At 40.0% G+C, this 17,160-nt stretch overlaps 2 protein-coding genes and 1 non-coding gene across 3 annotated transcripts in view; 2 read left to right on the forward strand and 1 right to left on the reverse strand.

Moving 5' to 3' along the window:
- The window catches only part of LOC138006384 (uncharacterized), a 35,247-nt gene extending 23,837 nt beyond the window's left edge, over positions 1 to 11,410 (forward strand). The window contains exons 20-23 of the mRNA XM_068852679.1: positions 4,196 to 6,805; positions 7,147 to 7,225; positions 7,525 to 7,582; positions 10,838 to 11,410. Coding sequence (XP_068708780.1) covers positions 4,196 to 6,805; positions 7,147 to 7,225; positions 7,525 to 7,582; positions 10,838 to 11,267 — 3,177 coding nt within the window. The 3' untranslated portion in view covers positions 11,268 to 11,410. The remainder of the gene's footprint in view (positions 1 to 4,195; positions 6,806 to 7,146; positions 7,226 to 7,524; positions 7,583 to 10,837) is intronic.
- Trnat-agu (transfer RNA threonine (anticodon AGU)) lies at positions 2,795 to 2,867 on the forward strand. Its single transcript has one exon. It is a non-coding gene; the product is annotated as a tRNA-Thr (tRNA).
- A 1,382-nt stretch (positions 11,411 to 12,792) lies between the features above and the next one.
- LOC138006387 (uncharacterized) lies at positions 12,793 to 14,764 on the reverse strand. Its single transcript, XM_068852681.1, has 2 exons — positions 14,649 to 14,764; positions 12,793 to 13,379 (listed from the first exon to the last, which is right to left on the reverse strand). The coding sequence occupies exons 1-2, from the start codon at positions 14,743 to 14,745 to the stop codon at positions 12,925 to 12,927; spliced, it is 552 nt and encodes a 183-aa protein (XP_068708782.1). The 5' UTR covers positions 14,746 to 14,764; the 3' UTR covers positions 12,793 to 12,924.
- Between the last annotated feature and the right edge of the window lie 2,396 nt (positions 14,765 to 17,160).

The following is a 17,160-nucleotide window of genomic DNA, read 5'->3' on the forward strand; positions in this document are numbered from 1 at the left end:
AAATTTTATGTTGAGGACCGTAAATCAGGCAAACAAATACTTTTCCCATCAAGGAACGGTAACTGACCAGAAACTGCCATTTGGTGCGAAAGAGAAGAGAAAAGTAAACATGGCATTGAACAAGACAACCTGTTGATAAGTGTTGCAGGATATAAGTAATAAACTGAATCATAATAACGATAATCACTTGTCAGTAGTCTCAAGTTCAACTTGCTGAGCACAAGACAGTACCCTACTAATCGGCGAGACCGCGTAAATCGAATCAGATCACATAAGATTAAATCAAATTAAAGTGAAACAAATTGTAGTTTGTTCAGTGAAGGAGGAAAAGCGAAGAACCCGGAGAAAAATCTTTCCGCAGCAGAGTAGAAATCCAAGCAGCTTTACCCACATGTATATATGACGTAGAGTTCGGGAATCGAATCGGGCCACCTTTGGAAGCTAAGTGCTCCCTTCCTCCCTGTGGATTTCATGTTACAGATTAGATGCATATATTTGTGTTAAAGTTCAAACAGTTCTAGTTTTTCATCAGGATTGTAGGGGTGGGCACGTAAGGGACTAACTTAACATGGACTTTATAGTTTCTTTTTCTCTTAGCCTTGGGGAATTGATTGTAATGCATTTTGGTTCTAAGGGTTTTTCTGATATCGTTTAAATAATGTTAATAAAGTCGTTTGTTCTTTTAATTTAACTTTTTTATTGAGAAGGGATTTCATCGCCGAATCGTGAACAAGTTTTCAGAAGGGGACAGGGAATTATTATGAAGAATGTCGTGCAATCAGATCCTTCGGTGTAATCGGTTGGAAGTGTTAGACGTTTCGCTGTTTTTTGTTTTTCGTGCATATTTATTCCTAATCTTCTGACAAGTTCTTCGGTGGTTTTGTGTGATTCTTAATGTCAAGCTTTGGGCAGTCACAAGAACTGAGCATAACTAAACGAGAGTTCCAATTTTAAGAGGACAAACGCCATATTAGGACATTTGCATGCTGACACCATTTCACTACAAGTACCAGAATACTTCAGGTTTTGCTTGTGTCGTGCTTATTAGAGCTATTGTTATTTTTACCCCAATGGGAATAAAAAATTTAAACAAGAAAAGAAAACCAAACTTTATTTTGGTAGTTGTAGTCAAATGACGCCATCGTGAAAGTCAGTTGCCTTTTGTCGGTCATATTGTTTATATGTGTCCCTTGGCGTCAAGCATCAAAATTACCTACATACACTCCGTTCATTGAAACGAGGGGGAAATTCCCTGGATGAGTTAATATCTATCTGTTTATATCTCTAATTCGTTCCGTCCAAGAATATTGTTGTGCAGTATAGCACTACTCTCTACCTTCTTATCTATCGGAAGAACATGAGAAGATCCAAAAACGTTCCCTTCGAGTAATATACCCAAGAACATCGTATAATGTGGTCTTAAAGTCAGCTGGTTGTTCCAGATTGGATACAAGACGCGAAGCTGTATGTATTTAGGTCAATTTAACTACTGAAAAAGATTGCTGATGGCGGCCCACTATGAAAGCATTTCACACAAGCTAGGGCATGCACGCGAGTAATTGTAAGTTTTAATAATTTTAGAGTTATAGATTTTTGCCCCCGCCAAAACCCGAGGAGGCAACCTAGAAGTCCCCGCGTAAAAAGGGTAAATGTATAAATTGGTAGATATTGAGAGGGGATCAATCTCGATTTGTTCAACCGGGCGCGGTGAGAGAGCTTTAGATTCTAGGACGAGAACGACTACGACTACGAGATTTTCTCATAGAACAATAGTGAGCGCGCGCAAACCAGAGTCATTTTGGCGGGAAAAACGTGATACCGTCGTCATTTTAGTACGAGGTTTTGCAAAAATGTTGTCATGTCACAACAAGTCAACAACACGGTAGCAGTTTTGGAATTTTTCGATCAGAAAAAAGGCTCAGTTACCAGCAGTAAGAATAACTGAGCAACCTACACTGCTGACAAAGAGTAAGATTAATCGTCCGGGTTATAAATCTTCTAAGTACTTTCGGTAAAAACGGACAGTCAAATTTCGTACTCGTTCTCGTCCTCGTCGTAGAATCTAAAGCTCTCTATTGCTTAAACGGGCGCGCAAGTGGTATTGGTATTGGTATTGTTCTACGCGACCGCGCAAGGAGAAGCAAAGTGTTGTTCGGGTTAGCGATTGAAAAGTCAAATATTGAAGCAGATCTGATGCAAATCGAGTTGCCTGGCTCAGAAATTGATCTTGTCCGGACACAAATCAGAAACAGGGGCGACGATTTGTCAGACGCAACTGAATCGGAAACAGGAGCGACATGTTCAGCATATAATTTAAAAGTACCTCACCTGCCTTTCATACTATGTTAGGCGGGGGCAGATGTACTGAAAACTATTACTAGTTAAATTAGTGATTTTATTTGCTGAATTGTCAGTTAAGTAGTGGATTCACAGTCCACGATGAGGAGAAATTGAGAGAAAGTTACGGGAAACTCAACACTGAACAACTTCTGGGGAAAACTGTAATTGCTCTGAGCGGGATTTGAACCCACGTCCCCCTGATCACTAGTCGGGTGTGATGACCACTACACTATCAGGACAACCATGCTGTGAATCCATGGACTGTGAATCCATTGGCGATCCTCCTGGGGGTGATACGTTGTTGGCTCAAGGGTTCTACTTAACTGACTCTTTACATTAATTACCCTTGTCTGCCTGTAAATCACATGTTGATCCAGCGTTATCACATAGAAAAACTGACCCTTAGGGAGTCCCACGTAAATGCCACACATTAAGTGATCAATCAGCCATGGTTGTCCTGATAGTGTAGTGGTCATCACACCCGACTAGTGATCAGGGGGGCGTGGGTTCAAATCCCGCTCAGGGCAATTACAGTTTTCCCCAGAAGTTGTCCAGTGTTGAGTTACCCGTAACTTTCTTCCATAATTGTACCCTGTCCTTTCATATTGTTTGTACATTTGCCTCTCTTTTGTAAACACATTGTAACTCATTTATTTTGCGATACTGTATAATGATAATATACTCAATAAACTAAAAAATGCTAAGTCGTGTTATGGCTCTATTAGACCCTGCACTTCGGGAACGCATGGGAAAAAATGAGAAATCTGCTATCGATTGACTTACCGTTTTGTAAGGAAACTGTCACACATTTTGAAAATGCTTTGTTACTGTTCGTAAACTGATAAAGAATGGAAACTCGTATCGTATTTTTATCAATTTACAAAAATCATCACTTTTTATTCAAAGTACATTGCATAATCTGCGATCCGTGAAAATATGAGCCGGATACATCAGGTAATCTTTCTGCAACTTTGGTTAAAAGATACAATATTTCAAAGAATGTATGGCCTTCTTAATGCTTTTGCCACCAAACAGTTTGCCAGTTTTAATAGCTAATATTTCGATGACCATAAAATACCAAGTCGCGGAGGCAACTCGGTTTATGTTAACAAGACATAAAGTAAAGAATAACGTCAGCAAAGATTTTCCTGCACGAGGCACTGCCGTAGCGCCTTAAACTTGGTTTATTGGTCGTCGAACCCAAAAATTTCGATTCAGTTATCCGTTTTGATGATTTACAGATGTTAATATTGTTTTATAAGAATTATTATAATGATTAATGACATTTACCCAGGAAGCTCCATTCACTCGAAAGTGGTTTTCGGGGAGGTCATGAATCCGATCGAATTGGAATTTAGAAATCATTGGTTTTTGAGGAGAGAGGAAAATCGGAGACCCCGGAGAAAAACCTCTCAGAGCAGAGTAGAGAACCAACAACAAACGTCCACGAGCCCGGAATCGAACCCGGGACACAACGGGTGGGAGGCTTGCTATCACCGCTACGCCATCACTTTTCCCCTTTTCTGTGGAAGTGAATCAAGTTTGACCTTGCTCCAAAGTGGGTGGGGTCTGGTGTAACGGGCGTGTCCTTGGCGTGCTCAAAAGAAATCGAAGGCCAACTCGTATATCCCAATCATGCTCTTAACTGCTCTTGCTGCACAGTTGCAGTCTGAGATCTCTCTTTCTGTCACATACCGCCACGCACAGCGCTGTATGAAGGAAAGAGAGAGAGAGAGAGTGGGAGAGAGAGGGTTAGAGCTGGTTTCACTCCTTGCCTTCCTCAATTCTTTTTCTGGCCCATCCTGCGGTTGATGGTAGATTGCAATGATAAAGATTTCCTTTTCTTCCATTGCAGGAGGAGAATAGAACAGAAAACGAGATCCATCAAAGCAGAAATTACGTACAAACGGACTCCAGGGATACCGGTTGCAGTGAATTGTCTCCTTTCAAGTTTCAAGACAATGAAATATGTCAGGAAATTTTGTCATCGCTTCAAGAAGATTCTTCTTTTTCTTTAGAAAAGGCTGCCTGGGCTGCTCAGACGAACGATTCAGTTGATATTTCCTCGTTGAAAGCAGTTATTAACGAACGTCTTGGCGAAGAATGGTCTCTTGTGGTGATTGAGAACGCCCGCTTGAAAACAGAACTTGATAACATCAGACGCAGAATTAACGAAGAGAAGACGAGTTTTGCCAAAGAGTTGACTGCGTTGTCAATCAACGGGGAAAACGAAAATGAATCGCATGTGGAAGAAAGTGGTCGTTTGGCGGAGGAAACTGGCATGTTTCCAAAAAATGAAGAGTCTGGCCATGGGGTCGGAAGCGACCGCTTGGAAATCATAGTTTATGAGCAAAACAAAGTTATATCTAAGCTTCAAATGAATAAAGAAGAGCTCATGAAGGGACTGGAACGAAACAGAGAGGACAACTCGGATTGCCTGAGCGAAAACGTCGGCAAAAATGGTCTTGCAGCGAAGGTCAACTTAGCAACTGTTGTTAGGGAACAACTTCTTCACCTACTTACTATTCAGCAAGAGAATGTTGGTCTTCAAAATGAGTTAGAGATGCTTCGGGGCGAGTATGCCACACTGGCAAAAAGCTGTGAGGATTACAGCAGGTCTAGAGAAGTTTTAAAAGAAACGGTTAAAACATTTGAAGAGGAAAGTAGGAAAATGACGGAAAGATGCTATGAATTGGACCAGCAGTTACTTCAGTGTACCTCTAAGAACGCGAAACTCAAAGAAGAGATTGAAATTCTGAAATTTGAGGCTCATCAAGAGAAGCAAGCAAGAGAAGCGCTTGAAAAAGATAAAACAACACAAGAAGAAACACTGCGCCAAAAAGTAGAGAAAGTTGAACGAGAAGTAGCACTGGCGAAGGAGGAAAACCTCATCTTCAAGAAAAAACTGCAAGAGAAAACTGAGCAGTGTGAAGAGGAGAAGAAGAGCCAACTGCAGCTCAAGGAGAGAGAATTGACAAATGCAATGGAAGATTGCAAGGAACTTCAGCAGTATGCAAACGGGTACGAGATAGAGAGAGATAAGATGATAAAGGAGATTAATAGTTTAAGATGCCTGCAAGGATTGCCTGCCTTAAAATATGCACAAAATAACAGAAGCGAAGTTATCTCAAGACAAAGGCTACCTTCACATAACGGCAGCGGAACGCGTTCGACAAACAAGAAGAATAACAGATTGAACTCCGAGTTAACACGCGCAAAGGAGCAGCTTGTCAGACTCAAAGCTGAACTCACGCTGTCTAACATACAGACTAAAAATCTCGGAACACAGTTGTCATCCCTTCGCGAAGACAGCACGAAACTCGAGGCCGAGCTGTCGACGGTGCGAGTGTCTCCACAGAATTTACGACCACGACGAAATTCCTTTAGCTACTATGACGAAACTTTGAGGTTGGAGGTAGAGCTCGGGGAAGCCAAAGAGCGAATCATTGACTTGCAAGAAAAGCTGCTTGTTATCTACAAGGAAAAATTTGCCTTGGAAGAGAAGATACTGAGTTTAGAGGGTGAAGCGAAAAATGAGACATGCGCATTAAAAGATGATATCCCCGGGAAACCATTCCTTACGGAGAGTTCTCTGGTTGGTGGTGAGGTTGAAGAGAAAAGTTTAGATCAAACAAAATTGTTCGAAAATAAGATCCATCTGTTAGAAACCGAGAAAGCTCAGCTGAAAAAAGATCTTGAAGACACGAACGCTGACAAAATTCGCTTGGAGGAAATAGAATATTACGTACAACAACTGGTTACATTGGATGAGGAACAGCTTAGGTTAAAGAACAAGTTAAAACTTTTAGCTAAATCGGATGAGCAACATAACTGCGACGCAAACGAAGAAGGCGCTTTCTCCCCTAGAATAAATGACTGGAACAGAAAGATGGAGGGCGATATTTGTTTTGAGCTAAGAGAATTGACAGCTGAAAACTTTGCTCTCCAAGAAGAAGCTTATATTTTAAAAGAAACTATAGCTGATCTCCAGAATGGCTTAGCGGCGTTAAAGTTGAAGTTGTCTATGAATGATAATATCCAAGAGACAGCACTCGATCGCAAAGCAGCGGCTACGCTTCTAGTTTCAGTAAAACAAGAACGAGCTGAACTGCGGAATGCATTGGATGTTGCGCTTCTTGAGAAAGATGACCTAGAGAAGGAACTTGAAGAAATGAAAATGAAGTACGAGAAACTTCAAAGAGAATTTAGAATGACAAGCATGATTAAAGACGATTTAGAATTTGAAATTCATTCATTGAAAATCATGGAGCGAGGCTCATTAGATAATGAACAGAATGAAGAAGAATTAACCGGTCAGATCCTCTCCGACTCTACCAAGCACCTGATTTTTTTCAATAATGGCGCTCATGAAGACCATTTACAAAGGGATTTTACAGGGACTGTTAATAACGCGAGAAGCGTTATAAGGGGAGAAAGTTTAGGTTCCACCTTAAAATCGAGAAAGGTAAGTATCGGTTATACGTAAAACTGTAAAAAATAAATAAACAATTAGCTATGAACAAACTTAAATAACAAATGAATGAAGGGGTTAGTTTCTAAAGAAACTGTGGTGCTGCGTCGGTGGGGAAGTAGTTAACTTAAATAACAACCGAGTGAAAGAGAAAAAGACTGACATCTTATGGGAGGTATTTAAATTTTTATGCTTCCAAAGTGGATACTTCGGCTAAATTCACAGACCCAAAATAAATGAATATAATGAATCTGTTTTTTTAAATTATGAGGAAAAGTTCACACTAAAACAAACTGGATCATTGATGTGGAATGATTGATTTTGTTTTGTTTCAGGACGAAAGAAAATCATGGTTGCGAAAACCCACGCATTTACAGGGTTTAAAATCATCAAAAGACAGAACATCGAAACAGCGTAAGTTAACACCCAGTTTTAAGTTTAACCACGCTCAGCTTGCACACTAAGTTGGACTTAGTTAACGGCAGACGTTTATAAAAAAAACACCTAACAATGGATATAGACGCGGGTTACCAAATGAGCCGATCAGAACGCAACGCATATTCGTGCAGCCGATGCTCGGCAGGAAAACACGTTTGCATGAGCAAGTCAAAACTGCTTACGACTGGTCTATTTTTCATACTTAGTTAACTTGCGTAAGCCTGATTGACTACTTATGGGCTTAGTTTTGTTCTTACTTTTTCGTTTCTATTCAGGAATTCTTCCAACCGATTCCATTGGAGCAAAATTGGCCTCCGCTATCTCTTCTCCAAGGTAACTATGACAGCAGGGTGTGTGTCGACTGAGAAGACCACTGACCAACTGAGCCGTATAGGGTCTGATGTGAAACAGTTCGTAGTTATGGTTGCTGCAAAGCGATATCAAAGTTGACTTCTTTAAAATGCCATAAGGACACAAACCGACTGGATCAATAGCGTTTGCAAATGTATTTATCTCAAAGTTTCATCATTCTCCACAAACGTCTCCATTTTAAAAAAGACCCTTACACTGCCCACGGCTATGAGCTATTGAAAAACAACCTTTCTATTTGTTTTTTTTTCTGCCATACCTAGAAAATTTCTCTGTAGGATACATTTAATCTCCCTTTTATCGTAACCTTTTTCTTTGGTACACGTGTATATAAACGGAGCGTTGTTAACAAAATCACAGAATTTTCCAGAAAATGAACAAATGCTTTTATTTTAATGGTGTTTGTTTCGTTTTTTTAATGGAGAGATGTTTAAAATTGCATGAGTTACGCTTGAAACTTCGACAAAGAGCTGTCTAGTCCTTCTTACGGCGGATCCAGGCTTCAGATGAAGGGAAGGGGTCGGAGCGGACGTTTAAGGGTGCGTACACGGAGTTCCCCTCACGGGAGATTTTACAATTAAGATCACGGAAATATGATTTCCACTGAATTTTTTAAGACTTGGCTGTAGGTGGTTTAATATCTATGAAATCACCCCTTTTTTTAGCTGTTTCAAACAAGCTTTGTGTGAGCGATTGATTGTCCACTCAAGTTTTTTTTCAGAGACTGCAACTGTTTAAATGTTTTACCTTCTGGTTTTGGGGTTCGACCGAACCTCCCCTGGATCCGCCCCAAATATCTCCCAGAACACCTGCAATTTTAGTTTTTATTACGTTTGGTATTTTAGTTACCCCAATATTTAAAGGTTTTGTGTAAATTGCTTCGTTCGTTTTTGTGGTAGTGCACTTACACAGTGCACTACACACCATGTCACCGGGTTGTAAGAGTGTAAGTCCGCAGAGCGTGCATAAATCACGAAAATAAACAGATCTGTTGGAAGCGTGCTTTAGTTTCAACAAAATGAGCCCCAAAATCGGCAAGAATTTGTGACGCTTAAGAATAATAAAGCAGCTGCTATTTCCAAAACGATGGTATTACCTGGTGATAAATAACCTCGTCAAAGAGAGTAAATGTTTGACTTTCCAGAAACAAAATATGCAGTTTGGCGATTGTGATCTTTGTGTTGAATTCGCACTTTTCTTGTCAATCTTTACACTTGAAAGAAAAAAAAACAAATTAACAAAAACAAAACCCGGTGTCTTGCCATCATTTTGACTCAGATGTAACTTGATCACGGCGCCCGCTGAATTCGATGTCACTTTCGATTTTACGATTTACACTTGTGCAGCCAAAACTGCAATCGAAAAATTGAACTTAACAAAAATCTCCGGACATTTTTTTCGCTGATGGCAACTTTTTATATTCTCAGTTCAAAATTTAAGTTGTTTTCATGTCTCAAATTTTGTTGCTGATGGAAAAATATTTTATTCTCGATCGAAACTTCCTGAAAATTTCCTTCTGCTATTCCTAAAAACTGTTTATCAATATTCATTTACTTTTGCATCAATACTTGTTTTGCATAAGGCAGGCTAACAAAATCTGCACCTCGCTTAGTTCGCATTTTGAACGTTAAAATAGAATTTTCGGTCCTGTGTTTCTGACAGCAAGTCGTATATTTTGACGTCTCCCATCCAAATACTAACCACGCCGGACAGTGTTTAACTTCAGTGAATTTTTGTCAGACGCTCAGAGATAATTGATATTGTGGTGAAAAAGAAGTTGTTAAGGAACTTGAAAATGATCAACATGTTAGCCTCGAAGCCAATGTTTCTCGATCGCCTTTTATTTTCTTCATCTTTTGGGTTAGCTATTTTACTATTAACCACATGTCTTCTCAGGGGGCTGTTTACCTAACACATCTACAATGGCACTATAATGATATACGGTACCAAAACGATATCGTGTACTATTAGAGCTACATATTAAACAAAGATAACTTGAATCTCCTTGAAGACAAAACGCAACTCATTTGACAATTATTGAATAAAGCGCCATGTTAGTAGGCCTTGGCGGATTGTACTCCTAAAAGCGGCATATTAGCATACTAGCAGTGCTCGAAATTTTGCCAAATTATGCCAAAATTATGCCAGAATTCCCAAACTATGCTCCTGATTTCCGAAATTATGCTCACAAAATGACGTATATTCTGTACATATAGGCGCGCAATAACGGCACCAAATGTTGGAGTCGTATGGCAGTTGTGCTAGCTTACACAATCCCCGCCTGAAGCCGGATGGGAAACCAGAGTACCAGATTCCTCCAAAAGGTTAACAGCGCACGTAGAATTCGCCAAAACTAAGCATGTCATAACAAAGTCAATACTACTATTAGCAAAGCTAAAACACGCATTGCAAGAACATACTACCTAAAGTTAATTTATTTCTGTCAGGAACCCATGACCCGGAGCCTACAACTCTACTGTGTTCGTGTAACGGCGTTTTCACAGACCGATTTATTTTTATACAAAAATTTGGTTTTATCAACAGAGTTGATAATGTAAATTGGCCACCGTACAGAGATTCTAAAAGCTGACGTTTCGAGCGTTAGCCCTTCGTCAGAGCGAAGGGCTAACGCTCTGACGAAGGGCTAACGCTCGAAACGTCAGCTTTTAGAATCTCTGTACGGTGGCCAATTTACATTATCAACTCTGTTGATAAAACCAAATTTTTGTATACTACTTCCCCACCGACGCAGCACCACAGTTTCTTTAGAAACTACCCCTTCATCGATTTATTTTTAGATTGAATTTCCCGCGAATGAGACTCCCACAGCTGATGTCATAGGGTCACCGAACCGGAACTGCCTTTGTTTTTTTCGGGAAAAGATAGTCTAAAAATAGATCGGTCTGTAAAAATGCTGTTACATAGGCTCAGTATGGGAGCTGTAGGCTCCGGGTCATGGGTTCCTGTTTCTGTACAAAACACACCATATTTACTAAATTTTATGAAGTTATGCTCCAAAAAGTGCTAAAATTTGCTAATTATGCCGTGGCAGTGCTCGTTTAAAAAAATTACGCTTTTTTGCTACAATTATGCCAAAAATTATGCTAGCACAATCCGCAAAAGCCTACATGTTAGAGCGCTACCACACGTACGCAATGCGTGCCTAATTTAACTGAATATTAGCCCAGGATAACTGTCTAATACTTACTGTACTGTTAGGTTGAACTCAGACCCCGACGACAAATTGGCGACGACTTTCACTGAACATCAAAGCGTTGCCATAGCCTACGACCTTGTAAGGATCGATGACGTAGACAACGACGACAGATACCCTGACATCAACTGCACTTACAGTGGGCTCTTACGAGAAACTCCGAAAGGACAGAGAGAAAAACCGGAGGGAATGGAACAAGACGAAGGAACACTTCACGTAACTGCACGTGTCAAGGAAAACGTGAAAAGTGACGTCGAATCCGGCAATACCGTCGGAGACGATTGCTGCTCGATTCGCGATAGCGTGGCTTCGGAATCCAATGTTGCTCAATCGGAAGAAGTACATGTCAAGACTGCATGGTCGATAAAAAATCTTTTCCGGCGACAAAAGTCGCTCTCTCTTCCTGACCATAACCTTAGTGCTCTTAAACAGTAATATACTTATTAGTTCTCCAAAAACAGAGCTGTTTTCTGGGGAAGATCTGTTAGTGCTGTACAGCTCTTTAGTTCTCTAGTTCAATTTATGGGCAGAAAAGGGAATTAAGACGGAATCCATCAGAAGTTCGAGTAACAGGTGGACAAAAACCTAGTACCAAGATTATAAACATCGTATTGCAAACTTCTGTACGACTGTTTTAAATATCTTCGCAAAAAAAGTCATTTCTAGCAACACCAAACGTCAAAAACAACTGTTGAACTTCGTAAGAAACACTTGAAAGTACTGATGAAATGAAACTGATGATGAAATTTTACCTGTGTTTGCAAAATTTCTCTCGTTCCCATGGAAAATTGTTTTCGGTGTTATTTCAGGCAACTATTTATATCTTTAGCTTTCAGGAAATGTAAAAAAGACTGTAAAATACTTAAAATTATTCTGGTACCAGATTTTTGTCCACTAAAAACTGCAATTGCTAAATTTTCTATCGGATTTCGTCTTAACTTTGGAAAAGGTGGGCTGAAACTTTGGTAAGAGGAAAGTAAGTTGTCCGAAGCAGTATTAGCGCTAACCTGGTTACCGCTACAACCCAAACCAGTTTTGGAACTACCCTGCCCAGTACTTTGCCACGTGCCTGCAAGACCTGCACTTTCCAAGCATCATATTTTGTTCGTATTGTAAAATTGTGGAACACTGTATGAAGAATAGATGGTTTTCACCTGAAGTCACAGCAGCCATGTTGGTGCACAGAACAATAGATTAAAAAGTCTTTTGGGAATTTAACTATATTATAATGCAAAACATGAGCCATAATTTGCTATTGTTTTGTGCACCAACATAGCCGTGTTATCACGTGATTGAAAATCATCTATAGCTATTCCCGACAGGTTCACTGGCCCGGGCTCCTTTTTGATAAATATTTGTATGTCCCTCTTAAAGCAACTTTACGATGTAGATCTGGCCTGTAAGTGGTCTATCTCACGGAGATGTCCGTGCCACCACAGTTAGTTTACTTATTCTTATCATCATGGTGGGCGCCTTGCATTGGTCTGAGTGTCCCGTTCACGCCTTCTCCTTTTGGGCTTTATTATTCTATTTCCATTCTTATTCAGTTTGTATTTATTTATTTATTTATTTATTTATAGTCTTTTTCCAATAAAGTTTGATGTAATTGAAAAAGCTCAGCCTAGTCCTAGCATAGGAAGAGGTAGTATAGATGTAAATGATTAACTGTAAATATACAGTAGCAGTACAATGTACATAGTGAGAAGGAATTCGTAACACATCAGGAAGCATGGAAATAGAGAACATAGATTAATAGTGTTCACTATCTTTACTGATATCCTGCCATTACCGTACCTAGGCTCAAATTTCCAGCCGTTGGTGGTTTACTGTGCCAGCACTAATCCCCACTGGAGTGGGGAGTAGCGCAGGTAGATCTACTGTCAAAACACAGATAAGAAGCAGAATGTCACTGTTTCTTTCAAATAACCTGCACGGTTTAATTTCCAATTTTGTTATTCTCATGAACAGACATTGTGGCAATGAAGGGAACCAAAAGTAAAAGGAAAATAAAACGTGGAATAAAAATTATACACTAGCTTTTTGAGGAGTATTCCATCATCTTCTCCCCCATGGCATGCTAAGTTTGGCATTCTTACCAGCCATTTAGCATTTTATTCAAAAGTTTGAGTTGTTGCTTATTGGCATAAGTTGCTTTTCTCAAGTGCATGCTTCTCTTGGGTCCTTTGTTCATCATTTTGTGGTTTTTCCCAGCTCTCCATCTCTTCAGCTTCCCCTTCCCTGTCCTTATGAACCTCTTGGTGACCGCTTTGCAAGATTTCCTTTTCCCAAGCTTACTCTTAGTATTAATGTATCTTGCAGTCATACTTGTTATTCGCTTTGATCCAAGTGACCTGTCAGTTCGTTTAACAAAATCTGTCAATGATCCAAACTTATATAGACTTTGGACTCTGGTGAGTTGCTTTGAATGAAAAGTCATCTCACAGGTGGTAATTTGTGATACATTGGCTTGAAGTTTGTAGGTGGAAATTCTTCTAACATGTGCCTTCAACACTGGTAAATTTACCACAATGCTGTTTACAACCAGGGCTAAACAAAGACAAAAAGGGTTAGAGGAAAAGAGATACATTGAAAACATAGTTTTAAAGCCAGAGCAAAAGGCTTCAACATTTCCTCCAGCACAAGTTTTCAATTTTTCGGTATACTATCTCCAGGGCGGATCTAGATGACCTGTGGTGTGGTGCACCCCCCTCCAAGGAAAAATCCTGGATCCGCACCTGTAACTAAGTGTACAATTGTGGTGTTTGGAGTAATAAGTGTGGCAAGCTGGAGTTGGGTTAAGATGGAACGTCTTGAACATCTTCCGTTAGTTCAGCATTCCCACTTTGCAGCAGCTTTAGGATATCCAGCAACCACTGTTTTTTTTGAAGATATCAATCCAAAATTGGGGCTGGACAATCTGCGAGCCGGCATTTAAGTCTAAACACCCATTTCAAATAGCACTGATAAACAGCTACGCACCCACTTTAAAACAGTTTCAATAACGGTGTGACTCACATGGCTCGTTGGCTCGCACATTGTCCTCATTCTGCAAAATTTAGTGGCCGGGTATTCCACAGCCACCCCAAGCTCACAATGCGATTTTGCAATGCATAACTATTATGTAGTAAGAGAGTTTAATGGTGAAAAGAGTTAAAAATTAAGTTGAGTTGAAAAACTGAACGTCTTTCTCTCGGAATATGTTGTTCACTTTTGTTAGCTGCTCTGATTGGTTCAGTCAAAATTATCATGCACTGGCAATGCTTCCAACCAATCAGAGCAGCTATTGAAATTCAACATTTGGCACACGCAATGCCTTGGTAGGTGCACAACCTCAGTCACAGATAAAAAGATTGCTAAACAGCTGAACTTACTAATATGTATGTGGAGGGAATATCATTGGGCTATATATGGAAATGGGAATTTTATCGGGATTGAGGATTTTTGTATGTGAAGGGAGATCAAACTGTGGAGTGGTGTTCGGCTCCGGAGGTGATGAGTGTGCAGCCTTCGCTTCGCTTCAGAGGATATAAACGAGTACTGACTTCACTATATCAGCAATGGCCAATGAATCGACACAAAACAAAAGTGAACAACGTATTTGAGGTAGGGAAAGTTTATTGCTTGAGAAAAGACATTCAGTTCTTCAACTTAACTTAATTTTTAACTCTTTTCACCGTTAAGCTCTTTTACTTAACAATAGTTATGCATTGCAAAATTATAGGGCGCCTGTGGGTATTCTAAAGTTCAGCCTTAACGGAGCAATGTTGGCCAACTATTCATCGTATTGAGAAAAAAAAGAGAGTTTGTGCAAGATACCTTTCGCCTTGACTGATGAAGAAATCGTCCGGAATGATGGTAAAATAGAACAAGAGAAAAATCCCCTAGTGGCCAGACACACACAGGGCGCCGCCATCTTTTCTCTGCTGAGCAAAAAGACGAGTAAGACTGGGGTGATTTGAAGAAATCGGTCGTAATTTCATGATACGCTATCACGAATATATGCAAATGAGTTAAAGGAAAGTGTAAGCTACTCCTCATGTACACTAAAATGAACTGTCTACATAGAAACAACTATCTACACTGTCTACAGTAGGAACAGTTATATACACTGTCTACAGTAGGAACAGCTATCTACACTATCTACAATGGGAACAGCTATCTACAGTGTCTACAATGGGAACAGCTATCTACACTGTCTACAATGGGAACAGCTATCTACATTGTCTACAGTAGGAACAGCTATCTACATTGTCTACAGTAGGAACAGCTATCTACATTGTCTACAGTAGGAACAGCTATCTACATTCTCTACAGTAGGAACAGCTATCTACATTGTCTACAGTAGGAACAGCTATCTACACTGTCTACAATGGGAACAGCTATCTACATTGTCTACAGTAGGAACAGCTATCTACACTGTCTACAATGGGAACAGCTATCTACATTGTCTACAGTAGGAACAGCTATCTACACTGTCTACAGTAGGAACACCTATCTACACTGTCTACAATGGGAACAGCTATCTACATTGTCTACAGTAGGAACAGCTATCTACATTGTCTACAGTAGGAACAGCTATCTACATTGTCTACAATAGGAACAGCTATCTACACTGTCTACAGTAGGAACAGCTATCTACATTGTCTACAGTAGGAACAGCTATCTACGTTGTCTACAGTATGAACAGCTATCTACACTGTCTACAATGGGAACAGCTATCTACATTGTCTACAATAGGAACAGCTATCTACACTGTCTACAGTAGGAACAGCCATCTACACTATCTACAATGGGAACAGCTATCTACATTGTCTACAATAGGAACAGCTATCTACACTGTCTACAGTAGGAACAGCTATCTACACTGTCTACAGTAGGAACAGCTATCTACACTGTCTACAGTAGGAACAGCTATCTACACTGTCTACAATGGGAACAGCTATCTACATTGTCTACAGTAGGAACAGCTATCTACATTGTCTACAATAGGAACAGCTATCTACACTGTCTACAGTAGGAACAGCTATCTACATTGTCTACAGTAGGAACAGCTATCTACATTGTCTACAGTATGAACAGCTATCTACACTGTCTACAATGGGAACAGCTATCTACACTGTCTACAATAGGAACAGCTATCTACACTGTCTACAGTAGGAACAGCCATCTACACTATCTACAATGGGAACAGCTATCTACATTGTCTACAATAGGAACAGCTATCTACACTGTCTACAGTAGGAACAGCTATCTACATTGTCTACAGTAGGAACAGCCATCTACACTATCTACAATGGGAACAGCTATCTATAGTGTCTACAATGGGAACAGCTATCTACACTGTCTACAGTAGGAACAGTTACATACACTGTCTACAATGGGAACAGCTATCTACACTGTCTACAATAGGAACAGCTATCTACAGTGTCTACGATAGGAACAGCTATCTACACTGTCTACAGTAGGAACAACTATCTACACTGTCTACTATGGGAACAGCTATCTACACTGTCTAAACTAGGAACAGTTACATACACTGTCTACAATGGGAACAGCTATCTACATTGTCTACAGTAGGAACAGCTATCTACATTGTCTACAGTAGGAACAGCTATCTACACTGTCTACAATGGGAACAGCTATCTACATTGTCTACGATAGGAACAGCTATCTACACTGTGTACAGTAGGAACAGCTATCTACACTGTCTACAATGGGAACAGCTATCTACATTGTCTACAGTAGGAACAGCTATCTACATTGTCTACAGTAGGAACAGCTATCTACATTCTCTACAGTAGGAACAGCCATCTACATTGTCTACAGTAGGAACAGCTATCTACACTGTCTACAATGGGAACAGCTATCTACATTGTCTACAGTAGGAACAGCTATCTACACTGTCTACAATGGGAACAGCTATCTACATTGTCTACAGTAGGAACAGCTATCTACACTGTCTACAGTAGGAACACCTATCTACACTGTCTACAATGGGAACAGCTATCTACATTGTCTACAGTAGGAACAGCTATCTACATTGTCTACAGTAGGAACAGCTATCTACATTGTCTACAGTAGGAACAGCTATCTACACTGTCTACAATGGGAACAGCTATCTACATTGTCTACAGTAGGAACAGCTATCTACATTGTCTACAGTAGGAACAGCTATCTACACTGTCTACAATGGGAACAGCTATCTACATTGTCTACAATAGGAACAGCTATCTACACTGTCTACAGTAGGAACAGCTATCTACACTGTCTACAATGGGAACAGCTATCTACATTGTCTACGATAGGAACAGCTATCTACACTGTCTAC

The sequence above is a fragment of the Montipora foliosa genome, chromosome 6 (assembly GCF_036669935.1).
Source record: "Montipora foliosa isolate CH-2021 chromosome 6, ASM3666993v2, whole genome shotgun sequence".
NCBI classification, from domain to species: domain Eukaryota; kingdom Metazoa; phylum Cnidaria; class Anthozoa; order Scleractinia; family Acroporidae; genus Montipora; species Montipora foliosa.